The sequence below is a fragment of the Thermobia domestica genome, chromosome 7 (assembly GCF_964235325.1).
Source record: "Thermobia domestica chromosome 7, izTheDome1.hap1.1, whole genome shotgun sequence".
Classification (NCBI taxonomy): Eukaryota; Metazoa; Arthropoda; class Insecta; order Zygentoma; family Lepismatidae; genus Thermobia; species Thermobia domestica.
In genome coordinates this window covers 232,307,672-232,323,652 of record NC_137460.1, presented here as the reverse complement: position 1 = coordinate 232,323,652, position 15,981 = coordinate 232,307,672, and the positions used below count along the sequence as shown (strand labels likewise).

The 15,981-nt window shown below is 35.0% G+C and overlaps 1 protein-coding gene across 2 annotated transcripts in view; it reads left to right on the top strand.

The window, feature by feature from the left end:
- The window catches only part of LOC145690725 (uncharacterized), a 123,019-nt gene that overhangs the window by 82,042 nt on the left and 24,996 nt on the right, over positions 1-15,981 (top strand). For both annotated transcript variants that reach the window (XM_081765901.1, XM_081765902.1), the window contains 2 exons: positions 5,335-5,522; positions 7,821-7,998. In XM_081765901.1, coding sequence (XP_081622027.1) covers positions 5,335-5,522; positions 7,821-7,998 — 366 coding nt within the window. The remainder of the gene's footprint in view (positions 1-5,334; positions 5,523-7,820; positions 7,999-15,981) is intronic.

Here is a 15,981-nt window from a genome sequence, read left to right as displayed (position 1 = left end):
TAACTTTCTTTACACCTCAGTAAGTTATGAATGAGAGGAATTTTCTTACGCAAAGAAAGTGGGTCCAGTATCCCCTCATTCCCCAGGATTTTTCGTACTCTGAGTAAGTGAACATTTACTGTTACCCGACACTTATTATTTTTATTTATTTTTTTTTTTCTGCAACCAGCATTTGAATATCTGGAGACATTCTAGTTGCACTTGCAATTTTTAGAATAGAGGTCAGATGAATGTTGGATAACTGAATCTCGCTTGGGCAGTGATAATCGGAATTCGGAAATCGGAATATGAAATTTGCAACGTCAGTGCTGAGAGGCAAAAGTCTCCAGACGATACTGTATAGAAATTGTTTACAGCCAGCGCTGAAGTTACAACTTTAATTTTTCGAACTTAGGATTTGTGTAGAACTGGCAACTGGCATCGTTCCGGTTAATATATATATATATATATATATATATATATATATATATATATGAAATTTACCACACTTCAAACTATTCTCTATATTATCTTTGACAGAATTGAAAGCTTTTGTGTAAGTACTCTGAAACGATGCCTATTTCTATACAATACCGCCTGAAGAGATTTTTGCCTGACAAGTTCTTCTCAGCACTAAAGTTGCAAATTTCATATTCCGTTTTCCGAATTTTAATAGAAATTTTCACCGTTTCGGAGCTGTATTCTTTTTCCGGCCAAACAAGGTGATAAATATGCGAGAGCTTGGTTCTACTTTTTACATTATGATTTTGGTGGGATATCACTACTTTTTGAAAAGCATCTACAATGATTTACCTAATATCGAAAGCGGCAGATAAACCATTAGTTAATGTATTAAATCTGTCAAGTTCAGATTTTCTCGCTTAAGGAAACTACTTTGTAAGCTTTTATTGGTTTTCAGTGATAACAATTCGGCATCCTAATATGCAATTTTAACATCTCTGTGGCCCTATTATTCCCCATAAACTGGTAAAGTTGATGTTTTTGTAAGTTGCGTCTTTACTTATACCAAATACTTACATTTTTGTGGAATTGCGAATTCTTTGATCTACTGTATATATTTGAATTCGTAGTTTTGAAGTACTTAGATATAAAAGTTTTTATATTTCACAGGAAGAGTGCTGTAAGTTTATAAACGTCTTCACAAGTTAATGTTAATATGTGATTTTTCCCTTGCTAGTTCAAACTCCTTCGTGACTAAGCGGTTAGCATACGCACCTTTGGCGTGGGAGACCCGGGTTCGATCCTCGCGGGAGCTCATGTGATTCGGATTCCACGTTAATCAGTAGATCCACGTCTCATATAGCCTCGCTGCTGAACGGGACGTTAAACTCGGAATCAACTCAATTCCCTTGCCTATTAATTTCCGAAGAAAGAAATCCAGAGATTTTGGATTCTTTTTTGCTTCTCTTGCAGCTTGTCTTTCATTTGTGCTAAATTTCAAGTTTGTATGTTTGCAAGAAGTACTCTGTAGATTTTGAGTCGTTTACAAAAGTGACGTAACAATATATAATTTTTCAGTTTTGGCCCTAAATTTCGTCCATGGAGGGAGAAATTTCGGGGTTTTAGACGTCATTCTTTACTTGTACCACAAAAGCTACATTTGTGCCAAATTAAAGAGTACATGTCTACAGGTAGTACCAGAATTTTAACCGTTATCGTAAGTGTTGTGACAGTATCTACGTTTTACTTTTTCCCCTAAGTTTCCACCTTGGAGGGAAAGATTTCAACTTTTCGGATTTTCCAGCTTTATTTCTACTACAAATCTTACATTTGTGCCAAATTTCAACTTTCTGTCTTCAGGAAACACCGTATAGGTTTTGAATCATTGCCTAAGTTACGCAACAATATGTGATTTTGAATATGCCACCTAATTTTACTCTGTAGAGAGGGAAATTTTTAGATGTTTTCCCCTCATTGTACCACAAATGCTACGTTTGTGCCAAATGTCAAATTTCTGTGTCTACAGGAAGCACCCTGTACGTTTGAATTAAGTAAAGTAACTATAATTTTGTCTTTGCCTCCTAATTTTCCTGTTTAATAGGGGAAATTTCAAGTTTTCGAAATTTCTCTTTATTTGTATCACCACTCGTACGTTTGTCCCAGACTTTCTAATTTCTGTAGCTACTGAAAGTGTCGTATAGGTTTTGAATCAAGCGATGACACTATACTGTGTATAATTTTTTCCCTGCCACTTAATTTTATTTCTTGGAGGGGAAGATTTGGAATTTCCCCCTTTCTTTGTATTATAAATCCTCCATTTTTGCCAAAGTTTCCATGTTTACAGAAAGTATCCTGTAAGTGACGTAACTATGTAATATTTGTACTTCATCTCTAATTTTCCTGCTTGGGGTGGGAAATTTCTAGTTTTCAGATTTTTTCCTTTGCTTATATTACAAATCCTATACCTGTACCAGATTTCAAGTTTCCATGCCTACTGGAAATATAGTTTCTGAATCAAGTGGCGTAACTATGTAAATTTGTGCCTTGTAACTAACTAACTAACTAACTAACTCTGTGGCCTATGGAACCCGGAGGTTCAGTGCCGCGTTCACAAAAGCTCTCCACTGACTTCTATCCTTAGCTAATTGCATCCAGTTTCTACTTTGTATTCCTATCTCTGCGAGATCCATCTTAATATTATCCTCCCATCTGCGCCTAGGTCTTCCTAATGGTCGTTTTCCTATGGGTCTACCAGTCAAGACTTTGAAAGCGTTTCTACTTTCTTCCATTCTAGCTACATGACCTGCCCACCTAAGCCTCCTAGACTTGACGACCCTAACAATGTTGGGTAAACCGAATAAACTATGTAGTTCCTCGTTATGAAGCTTGCGCCATTCCCCATTCTCGTTCCTCTTGGGTCCGAATATTCTTCTCAGGATCCTGTTCTCAAATACTTTCAGTCTATGTTCTTCCCTCAGAGTAAGCGACCATGTTTCGCAACCATACAGAACAGGCATGATTATCGTTTTATATATTTTAAGCTTCAAATTCCTCGACAGAATTCGCGACGACAAGAGATTTTGAACCGAATAGTAACACGAATTCCCTGCTTTTAGTCGACATTTAATTTCTTCGTGAATATGATTTTCGTCTGTTAATATTGATCCTAAATATTTGAAAGTATCCACTTTATCAAAAGTATTATTTAATATTTTAACGCATCCACAATTTGCCGTATTACGGTCCCGACGCACTTCCATGTATTTAGTTTTCTCTGCATTTACTTGTAAACCCATGTCCCTGCAAGCGTTTAATAATATCTCTGCATTTATTTCTACTGTTCTCCTATCATTCCCTATTAAATTTACATCATCAGCATATGCCATAACCTGGTGAATGCCGTTCAACTCTAGGCCCTGGTTGTGCCTTGTACTCTTGATTTTTCTCCTTGGAGAGAAGAATTTCCAGTTTTCGGATCTTTTACTTTATTTATGTCGCCACTCTTACGTTTTTACCAAACTTTAAGTTTTAGTTATGATTAGAAATTAGATTTCTGAGCTTTCGGCATCTATGACACGTTATCCTGTCACGTGTGAGAGATGACGTCCCTCAGCAATCACACTACCCAGGATCTTAGGAGGAAGAAATGAAAAGGGAAAGAAGGAAGCGACCTGAAATCATTATCTTAGGTACCATCCTGGTGTTTGCCTGGTGTGAATGAGAAAACCCCAAGAAAACGTCACACTAGATGGCTGTCCTGAAAAAGGATTTATACTTTTCCAACCTAGTGTCCTCACCGGAAAACGAACCTGGGACCGTTCGCACCAAAGACGAGAGCGTTAGCGACTACGCTACGCGAGTCCACTTAAGTTTCCATATCTCCTAGAAGTAGCCTATAGGTTTTGAATCAAGCGACGTAACTATGCCATTTTCCCCTATCCCTTAAGTTCCCTCCTTGGAGGGATTTGTAGTTTTCGGATATTTACGTTCGAGTGTCGAAAGGAGAAAAGAAAGTATGGTGATCATGATTTAAAATTTAAAAAGTAAATTTATATTCGGACGATTTTTTCGAAAACGACTCTGGTATTTTATTCATATTTCATTAATAAATACTTTAGTAATCACCTGACAATATGGCAGAACTCACTTGTCCTAAAAAAATGTACGAGGTGCAGTTTATTCTTGAGAATGAGTTATTTTAAGACATTTTCTCAAAACGACTCAGGGGATTTTCTTCATAAATAAATAGTTCATTATGGTATAACTCCTCGGCGATGAATCAAGGTCAGGTAACAGAAAACCCTCGATTCCAAGGTCATGCTCCAGATGGAGGCAGGTCTGATGAGTAGCATTTAAAGATTATCAGGCTAACTTACAGTCTCACACTTCAGTGTGATTCGTCGTCTTTACGACCTCGGTAAAAGCGCTGCTACTAACGAATTGTACCAAGCTCAAGCGAGAGACAATTGGCTTCTTGAAAAACTCACGTGATCTGCGTTTCCTAAAGAGATTGTTAAATTGAGATGAAAAGGTATTTTTCCGAAATTCTAATAAGCAGTGGTTAAAGAAATTCCAGGTGCCGAAACCTGTCCCTCCGAAATTCTAATAAGCAGTGGTTAAAGAAATTCCAGGTGCCGAAACCTGTCCCTCCGAAATTCTAATAAGCGGTGGTTAAAGAAATCTCAGGTGCTGAAACCTGTCCCTCCGAAATTCTAATAAGCAGTGGTTAAAGAAATTCCATGTGCCGAAATCTGTCTCTCCGAAATTTTAATAAGCAATGGTTAAAGAAATTCCAGGTGCCGAAACCTGTCCCTCCGAAATTCTAATAAGCAGTGGTTAAAGAAATTCCAGGTGCCGAAACCTGTCCTAGAATACGGACTTCTCAAACAGGAAGAGACGCTCTGTGTATCGGGAATTACGAGTTCGTTCCGAATGGTTGTTACTATTTATGTTAACTTGTACTCTGAACACTCGAAACGAATGTATGTAATTGCATGTCAAAAATACTTTGCATTTATGAACAAATAACAAGCGGTCCGAGGACAACGCAAGCTGTCATATCTTACATGTTAGATCGAGAAAATGTTGAACCGAGGATCACGTTACCTAAAATAAGCATGCTAGAGTTCATAATTCCCGTTTAGATGGTGAAACGTATTTCATTCGCTAACTTGTTCTCAAGTGAACAGAAATACGCAAATTTTGGTTTTAATCAAGATTATTTGACAATCAGTTTTTTTCCCCCATTATTTTCTTTTCATAGTTTAAGATTGATTTTGTGTACCTTATCTCAGTATTTGCCGACACGTTTATGGTTAGTTATATCTGAGTTTTCGCTTTTAGTGAATTACGTAACATACCTATTTTATTTTATTTTATTCGTTTACTTTTCAGTTGGTGAATGACTATGTTGAAAAATCAGATTCATCGAGCTCGCCTGAAAAGAAGGAAAGCTCAACTCTCAGAGATGAACTAAAAGATCTGTTGTCACAGGGAGCGAAGCTTTATAGACCGGATGGAGCAGCTGTTAGAAATCCATTTATAGAACAAAGTTGCAAATGCGTGAGGTCCTGTCTTCAGAAGTAAGTGTTATTGACATGGGTTTCAAATCCGGAAGAAATGTAAACTAAAATTTGCACTTCAAAAGTTGAAGAAATCATTGGATTTAAAACTTGACTAAATTATTATTATAGCCGACAATAATATTATAGTCTATCCTTAGAACCCTTTGAATATCCATTTTTCCCTTCTACTTCGAAAACAATTTGTAGTTGATGTTTTTATGTTTTCTTCTATTGTAGATACGAATCTATAAATTCTTAGAAAGAAATTTAACCACAAGCTAGCCTTAATCTTGTACAAAGAAGCGAATTGTGTTATGTATGTAAAAGGTATAAGCGGTTGATCTTGTATGATTTAAAGATAAATTTATTCTTTTGTCTACTAAATATCAAAGCAAGAAAATCCAAACTGTTGTTCTTTCCACACTTGGTAGTGAGTTTAATTTTGAGTGCATCAGATTTAGAAACGCCACTCAAAAAACATTGAGGAAAGTCCAGGTAGGAAGGACAAGAGAATGAAAATAACTAAAATATGGTTTATAAAAACAACTGGTGATTAAACCAGGGTCATTCAGTCTTCTACAGGCTATTCAGTCAAAAAACATTTGAGGGCGTACGTTGGTGCAGTGTAAGAGCACTAACTTCTGGTACGAAGGGACCCTGTAACACAAGTAAATTGAACCATCCTAGCTAACCATCAAAGTTAATTAAACTGAACAGCATTGATATTTGTAATTAAAACCTGTAAATGAGACTTGTAGTTATTATCGCCTTGATCATGGTTGTAATCAATATGGAATTGTAATCAAGCCAGGATTTATTCAACCTATTGATAATGAAACATGTAAATATCAATTACTTCTAGTATCCATAGTTGTCACATTTACTGAGAAAACTGAGGTTAAAGTTAATGCTGTTGTGAAGTTCAGTAACTACGCAGCAATTAGCCTAGTCCAGCTTTTATTTTGAATCAAGCAAAGTTGGGAGCTAGTAGATGGCCCTTACTAATATTAAAACATGTTACAACTGCAGACATAATTATCTGAAAGTGTTGTTGAACTATCCAGCATTAGAAAACAACTAATATAGAACATAGCATTATTATCTGAGTATAAACAGCAAAGTCCGAATATAAAAGCTTACGGTTCTGAGGAATTTTTTTAATTGACTAGTACTGCCAACTTATACGATAGGTTCCATTACTGCTACACCCAATACAGAATATAATGATCTCGAACGTTATCGCGATACAAACTATACGCAACGCGCGACTGAATAGCCTGTAGAAGACTGAATACTGAATGACCCTGGTTTGATCACCAGTTGTTTTTATAAACCTTACTTTAGTTATTTTCATTCTCTTGTCGTTTCTACCTTGACTTTCCTAGGCAGAAAAAAGTTGTATGTTTATAACGTCTTTCAGGAAGTCCGCCTTTCACATTCGAAGCAAAATATATTTGTTAAGTGATTGTTTTCCTTGTATAAATGTTTGAATATTTTCAATTTGTTGGTGCCCTTCACCAAAAGCATGTAAACACTTTCTAACAATAGTTTTTTTTTTTTTCTGTGCAGAGTTGTTTTCGTATAGAATGCAGTTGTAAACAAGTTGATGAAATTTTTGTGAATAAAATTATAATGTTGATTTTTTTGAAAATTTCGATCTAGTTTACGTTCATGTAATACCTGGTTCAATTCCAGACCCTGAGAGTTTGTGTTGGATAACATTGTGTCCTCTTGAGTTCCCCCGTTTCCTATCACATTCCCGTTCTACTAACTTTTTCAGAATCGTTCACTTTTATTATTCATCCGTTCCTTTTAACCGAAAGCACATAGGAGTAAATTAAAAATTTCATTTCTTTATTCAAAATAGGGACGAAAAAAAAAAGGCATTTGATAGAAAACCAAAATTGGTTCTTGATGGAAAAACGAACATGTTTTGGTCAAAAAACCGTAGCAGTTTTGAAAAAGTTTTTTTTTTTTTTTTTTTAATAATAATAATACAAAAGATACTGGTAATACTCTGCTTCAAATATCGATCACTAGATTTTATATCAAACTTTAGATGCTAATTTTCATTAGTTTCGGAGAGCGAAACTCATAAATTGCTCGACTTGAGGCTTACGCACATAAATGTTCAAATGATTCCCATCAAGTTGGTATATAGGGACACTACGCTTCGCTTCGAGAATTAAATGGTCACATTTCGCTTCCAAAACTTGTAAGTGTTAGATTAGTAATTTTCATATTATTAGATTTAAGATTAAAATAATTTTCTTTCGTCGCATAAAAATAAATAGTTGTTTCTTTTTTGTGTTACAGATCGTGCCCGTGTTTCAGCAACGCACTAAGTTGTTACATGTGTAAATGCAAACACTGCTACAATAATAGCGATGCGTACAGTCCGGAGTTTCGATGCATGACGTTAAGAAATCACGGAGTTAAAATATGCTGTTGCAAGGGAACTGATTGTAGTAGCAATACTTGTGCGTGCTTTCAGGTAAGTTGTTTTTCGTAGTTCTTTTCGTAAATTACGGGCCACATAATGGTTTCAAGGTTTTATAATTAGATATTGTTCGAAGACATCAAATAAAAATACTTAGCTTCCAAGTTATCAATGGCTTGTCGTCGAAGATAAAGGATACTAAAGAAAATTAAATAGTGTCAGTTTGTGTGTTACCCACCCGCATAGTGTATTCCGTTACTGTATTCTGTATAACCTTCCCACGCAGTCGTTAATTGTATTTCATATCATCATCATCATCATCATCATAGGTATTCTGCCCTTACTGTCAGGTCACTTGCAGCAGCTGAGAAGTTTCCATGCTCTACGGTCCTTCACTAACCTCTTCTTACGGTCTTCATGTATGATCTTTTTGTGTTTATAGCATCCATTAATTGTAGTCTCCTTCGCCCCCTCCTTCTCGTTCCCGCCATTATACCCCCTCATGATACAATTTCTTCTTAGGCAATGTTCCAACCAGTTTCTCTTCCTCTTCTTAACAATATCTAGAAGTGTTCTTTTCTCCCCCACCATTCGTTTTCCGCTCGACCCAACTAATTCTTTCCATTCTTCTCCACACCCACATTTCGAAGGTTTCCAGCCGTTTTTCATAACTTTTACGTAATGTCCACGTTTCCGCCCCATACAGTACAACACTCCACACGAAGCATTTTATGAGTTTTTCTCAACTCTCTATTCAAGATCCCATAAAGCAGACTTTTCTTCCTCCTAAAGACTTCTTTCGCCATTCCTATCCTTGCTTTTATTTCACGTTCGCACTTCATGTCATTACTAAGAATACTACCCAGATATCGAAAACTATTCACTTGTTTTATTTGCTCCCCTCCCACTTTTATATTTGACATAAATCTCTTCGTTCCAATCATCATGGCTTTTGTTTTTCTAAAATTCATTTTCATTCCGTATTCTTCTAAGCCTATCCTCAGGTTTTCTAACATTTTATTGATTTCCTTTTCAGATTCTGCAACAAGCGCCATATCGTCTGCAAATTTTATGCATCTAATCATTCTATCTCCTACCGAAATGAAAACTCTTTTTCACTATGTCTTCTAGATAGACATTAAATAGTGTTGGCGAGAGGCAGTGTCCTTGTCGAACTCCCCTTCCAATTGCACTCTCTTCCGTCTTCTTCTCCTATTCTAACACTTACTAGTTGGTTCATGTACAAGTTTCTTATGAGTCTTCGATCTTTAAATTCCAACCCTATCTTCTTTAGAACTCGCAACAATAATTCCCAATTCACGCGGTCGAAAGCCTTTTCTAGATCAATAAATACAACATACACCTCTTTCCCTTTTTCTATAAATCTTTCACCGATCGCCCTTAATAATCCAATTGCATCTCTTGTGCCCCTACCTCTTCTGAACCCGAACTGCTCCTCCTCAACATCTTCATTTGTTCTTCCATATAACCTGTTCAGCATTCGGAGCAAAAATTTAGCTGCATGAGATATGAGACTAATAGTTCTATAATCCTCACATTCCTTTGGGTTCGATTTCTTAGTCATCGGTATCATGATCGTCTTCAGAAAGTCTTTTGGCCACTCCCCAGTTTCATTATTTCATTGCATAATCGGAACAATTTTTTCTGTTCCTTGTCTCCTATATTTTTAATGAATTCGATTGACATATTATCTATCCCGGATGCCTTTCCATTCCTAATCTCGAATATAGCCGTTTCAAACTTATCCCGAAGAATACTAAATCCTTTATCATCCTCGCCTACTTCATTTTCTACTTCAACATTTAGGCTACACGGTCTATCCCTACTCTCATATAAGTCTTCAACGTATTCTTTCCACCTTCCTATGACCTCATTTCTCTCACTGACTACCTTCCCATTCTTATTTTCTACTGCCATCGTAATACCTCCTTGTTTCCTCCGAAATTCCATAGATTTCACCTCCTTATACATTTCGTCATATTTCCCAACTCTTTCTAATTTTTCTATGTCGTCGCATTTTCTTTTCTTTTCCTTTTTCTTTTCATATATTGTAACAAAAAAGGACATTTAGTATTGTACCTAAACGGAAATTGCCTGATATCATGGCCAGAGTGTCTATCGGTCACAAAGTCACGAATGCCACGAAAAAGTCACGAAATGAGAAAACGGTCATGAGAGTCAAGAAAAAGTCACGAAATTTAGCTTTTGGGTCACGATTTTTTTTTTTTTTAATCTGTACAAATATACGTACAGACTGGAAAATTTTGTCCTACAAAACATCAAAATTCACCACCAAAGATGTCTATTGTCGGCTTTAGACGCTACAAAATCGCTACCAAATCGCATGCATGAAAATTCGGCCTAGTTCGCATCCAACTTCGCTCTTGAGAATGTTCCGAAATTTTATGGTTTGATAAAGAAAAGGTCACGAAAAAGTCACGAAATTTCATTTTGGAATTTTAGTAGACACCCTGATGGCTGACGAAGGGCAGTACCATATCAAATAACTCCTTCTTGCTATCTATTTAGTTTTTGTTTTGTCGGGATTATTTATTTATTCATTCATCAGGAAATAACAGACATACAAGGTGTGTTCAAAAAGCTTTTCCGCGTAAACGAATGAAGCGCAGGGGACTTTCTTCGGTGTAGATGTACAGGAGACAGTCATACGCATTTGTGAATTTTTCCCCACCCGCAGAAAGCTGAAGACGTGTAGTGAGCGGTTTTTTTTTTTTTTTTTTTTTTTTTTTTTTTTTTTTTTTTTTGCCAAAAGCTTGACAATATTCAAGCGGAAACCATTCAATCCGATCTGTACATTCAATTTTGAACGAGAATTTGGGAATGAGGGAGTTTGCACGGAATTTGATTCATGATTTCATCGTTAAACATAACATTCCTGTGTGTCGTCAGGCTCTCTACTCACCCGACATGGCTCCGTGTGACTTTTAGTTATTTCCCAAGCTGAAAGATGCCACTAAAAAGATCCGATTTGACTCAGGAGAAGACATAATGCGGAATGCGACAGTACAATTGCTCACCACTCCTAAACCTGCATTCCAGAAGTGTTTTCAACAATGGCGGAAGCGCTGGGAGAAATGTGTGCATTACCAAGGAGACTACTTTAAAAGGGATTAATATTTCGGATTTCTAAATCAAAGAAACTGAAAGTTCGATACTTTTTCAACATATCTCATGTGTCCAATAACGATTTTCTGTACATATAAAACATTACACTGAAACATAATAATAAAATAAGTAGCTGAACCTGCGCTCTCTACACAGCGCATCATTCGCATATGAGCATAAATCTCCTTCTCATCCCTCACAACATATGTACATGTCCCTTTACAGACACAAGTGAAAGACGTCTTGATTAAAAAAAAAAAAAATCGGCAAGGGGTATCATAAAGGGGAGATGTTTTCGATTATTTTTTCTCAATATATCGCACCGTTTGCAAGATTTGAGCCTACTTCCGGTTGGAGTTTCTAATTCATGTATGACCAGTGTTTTCTTTCTTCTTGCATGCAGTATGTAATAAGCAAATACATTACATATACAATTAATTATAATGTCAGTTATATATGGTGTTCATTGGGCAAAACACTCAAAAAATAAAGATTTATCTTAAGACTCGAAAAATGATTATCCTTCCTTTTTCACTATTATTTGGCCATGGAACAAACGCCTGAGACATATACAACCCCAATATACAACATTGTGGTGTTGGAGTGTATAACACATAGGATATGATGCTTTGTTTTTTTAAAATTTTAACGCTTCCAGTGTACCCTAAAAAATGTAATAAAGAAATAATGGCCATGTTTTTTTTTTTAATATTCAATTAGAACTGGACAATCTACGCAAAATTTTCAATCGATCAGTGAAAACGTCATCTTTCTAGAGCCTGTAGTTTCCGAGATCTCATTGTCGAAAGGAAGGCCACAAACATATAAACATAGTTTAAAAGAACTCGGAAGATGGAAGCACAATTCACATACATTGATTTTAGAGAAGGCTTATTAAAATACAAAGGCTTTGAACAATAATTTTATATCATAAACTTTATGAAAAAGATATAGTTAACTAATTTAGACTATTTAAAGTACAAATACTTAAAATGTTTGTCTCTGTTAAACGTGAAATCACACATAACCGTAAATGAAAGATTTGAAAGCTAAAGTTATAGGTTGGAGCTCAGGCGCTTTTAATTGCTATTGTAGCATTTTAATAAATAGATAAAGGAAAAGACACATACGCACAAAGTTATGTTAGCAAATACAAAAATAAATTTGCATAGATATATATATCAAACATAATAATCACGTATATTATGAACTGAGACTTTTTTTTTTTAATAATCCCAAAATTTTAAATAAATATATTCATAAGATGACAATAGTTATTGGCAAATACGGACATCAATTGAGCTAGGTACACACTTAAAAAATTTGTAATTCCTAGTAATTAGTAAGAAACATGCAAGTTAAGAATATTAATTAACTCTGGTTTACCAGTTAGAATTTCAAGCAATAATTTAAGATCATATAAATTTCATTCTGATAGTTTCAAGAGTCCAAGTAAGTGCCTAATTTCATCATTGGTTTTCAGTGACAAACAATTAAATTTCCAACGTAACTAGGAAAGAAATACATTTTGAACGGATTCAATATAATTATGAAAGTATTGTTCGCGTCTGTTCCAAACACAAGAACAGTATTCAAAGCGATTTGTAACATTAGCAATATACAAAGTAAGACGCGTTTTCACTAATACAGAATCCCTAAAAATCCATTTGATAATGCCTAAATTTCTCCTTGGTTCCGAGGTAATCTGTTTAAGATGGTTGTTAAATAATAATTTGTTATCAAATGGAGGAATGTTAAACTCCTTCAAACAAACAAACAAACAAACAGAAATTGTACAATAGAGAGAAATAAGGGGCGAGATGGATCCTATTCTTGGGGGAGATGATGATGATGATGATGATGATGAAGGTGGTGGTGGTGGTGGTGGTGGTAGTGGTAGTAGTAGTAGTAATAGTAGTAGTAGTAGTAGTAGTAGTAGTAGTAGTAGTACTACTACTACTACTACTACTACTACTACTACTACTACTACTACTACTACTACTACTAATAATAATAATAATAATAATAATAATAATAATCGACTCATTTTCTATTACCTTTTTTGGTCTGATGTATATCGACAGTCTGACGGGTAGATTTGTCCTATAACACTTCTCACACTTAAATAACCCGTACAGAATCCAGACTTTTTAAAATTATCTTCCGACATCGGAACATAGTATCAAAGTCAGGGAAGGTTACGATGAAACCGAGAAATCTCTGAGCCACAGACAAACTCTTGTATAACGATTAAGGTCACACTTGATACGAAGGACAAAAGTAAACGACCAAGATCGTCTGATGTATGCAAGGTAAAAATTAGACTAAAATCGTTTGTGGTAGGCAGGTTAAAAATAAACAATTAAGGTTCCACGGCGTAATGGGCAAAAATATACAAATAATTAAGATACCATGGTGTGATGGAGAGAAATAAATAAAAGAATTCAAGTTCCTTTGTGTGGTGGGCAGAAATGATTAAAACGATTAACATTAACTGATTTGATAGACAAAAATAAACAAAACAAACAAACTTTTACAGTGTGATGGTAAAAATGAATAAATCGATTAAAGTTCCGTAGTGTAATGGGCGTAAGTGTAGTGTAAAAAATAAAACGATTAAGTTTCCATAGCGTAATGAGAAAATAATAATAATAATAATAATAATAATAATAATAATAATAATAATAATAATAATAATAATAATAATAATAATAATAATAATAATATTCCATGGTTTAATGGACAGCAGTAAATAAAACTATTAAGGTTGCATAGTGATTGGCAAATTTAAATACAACTATAATTTATGTTAGTTCCATGTCTGGTAGACAGATATAAATAAAACGAACAAGAATCCGTGGTGTGATGGACAATAAATAAATCGATAAACTTCCATGGTGTAGTAGTCAGAAATTAATAAAATAATAAAAATTTCATGGTGTGGTGGATAAATATAAATAAAACTAACAAGGTTCCAGGTGTGGTTGTCAGATATAAATAAAACGATTAATGTTCCATGATTAGTTAGGAAAAAAATAGATAAAAGATTAAAATTCCATGGTGTGATGGGCAGAAATAAATAAAACTACGAAAGTATATGGTAGTGAACATTTTAATTGTTTATTTATTTTATAAAGGGTCTTTCCTAGTAAGATAGTGAAATCGACCCTTGATCCAAATTGGGCCGTTATTGACCTAAAAATACCTCAAAATTTTTTTTTGATCCCCTACCCCCACCTCCACCCCTTACCGAATTATCGTATCATACATGCTCAAAATTGAATATTTTTAAAATTTTGGTGGGTGTAGTCGAAATATTTTGAAAATTTCACAGATTGTAGATACCATATAAATGTCCTTTTTTTCAACAACATTGATGCGCATTTTCTTTCTTTATTTTCTTTTTTTTTGGGGGGGGGTGTTGAAAATTGCAAAAATCGTAAAAAAAAAAAATTGAGGGGGGGATTTTTTACCAAAAATTTTGTAATACCCTTAGGTACAAGGTATATTTTTTTCGAGGTCGGAAAGTGATGGCATCATTGTTAAAAGAAATAAAACTGAAGACAAACGTGTTTTTCGCGCAGTTTTCCCACCATTTTAGGACACTCATGATCAAACTTCAAACATTTCTTTGGTAGACTTTACGATTTTCCTTTCTCTTGCGTCCCTTCCGCTTCTGTCTTTCTTCAGCTGCTTCGATTGTGTCCATATCGGAACAAAAGCGCCAAAATATCCCCGTAACAGTGCTTCCGCTTCATCCGACTCTTACACCTCGCATCGCCTCCTCGTATCTATCAGTGCTTGCTTGACTGTCAGCATACAGTGGCACTTTCTTTACTCGCATCCAGAAACGGCGACTCGTTACCGATGAATACTGTTTTCCCACAACTGACGTTTCGAATACGCACTAGAGGTAGCGGAAAAGCAAGGTAGGCTTTTATTTCTATGGTTTACCAGGAATCGAAGTAACTCCACGTACCTTGTTATTGAATAGGGATCTGCAATTATTTGAATAACTATCGGATAACAAAAGACGCGTTTCGTTTCAGATATTACGTGTACCCTATTTATGAATTTACTTTTTGCTTTGTTTTTTCTTTGGTGATGTAAGCTGCTTTTCGTTGCGGTTTCTTCATTTACAAGTATGTACACCTTATTCCAAAAAGGTTGAGCGCATTAATTATTGCTGTTTTGAGGCAAAATTTTTCTAAGTCCAACTTTGGATATCTTCGAAAATAGTTTTCCAAAGATGCCAGGTTCGAAGCTTCAATCCAACCTTCGGAATCAGGAAAATTTATACAGATGTGTTTTTTCTTCTTTTAGGTATGCTAAGACATGTTGAAATGTTATTAAGTGTAGAAATAAAATTAAATAACATTAATTGAAATAGTTAATGATACAATATTTCGAAACTATGTATAGTATCCAGATTTTAGGTTAGAGTGAATAGATTTTTTGATCACATATTGGATTTGGCTGCGGAGTAATTTCATATTCTTAATCCTTTTCAACGTAAGATTATATTTTGGTACTTGTTTCGTGTATTATTGAGTGTTAAACAATACGTCAATGTGCTGCATGCAACACAGAATTAGAGATTACAGCAGGGCTCTCCTTCGAGCCCGCGCACGGCCAAGAAAAAATACTGTTATATAACTTCATTTGTCGTATAAAAGAAGATTCTATAGAAAATTGCATTAATTCATAGATTATGTAAAGATTTGAATATTTGGTTTTGTAATTCTGTCTATATGGACCTCATAATGTGATTTTATCTATTATGTTTTTGTTGCGTCTTATGCTGAAGATGGGCAAAATTTTATTTTTTATGTTTTATCGTAAAAATTGATATAAAGCATCTAGTTGTGATTCTTAGCTTTCCTATGATAT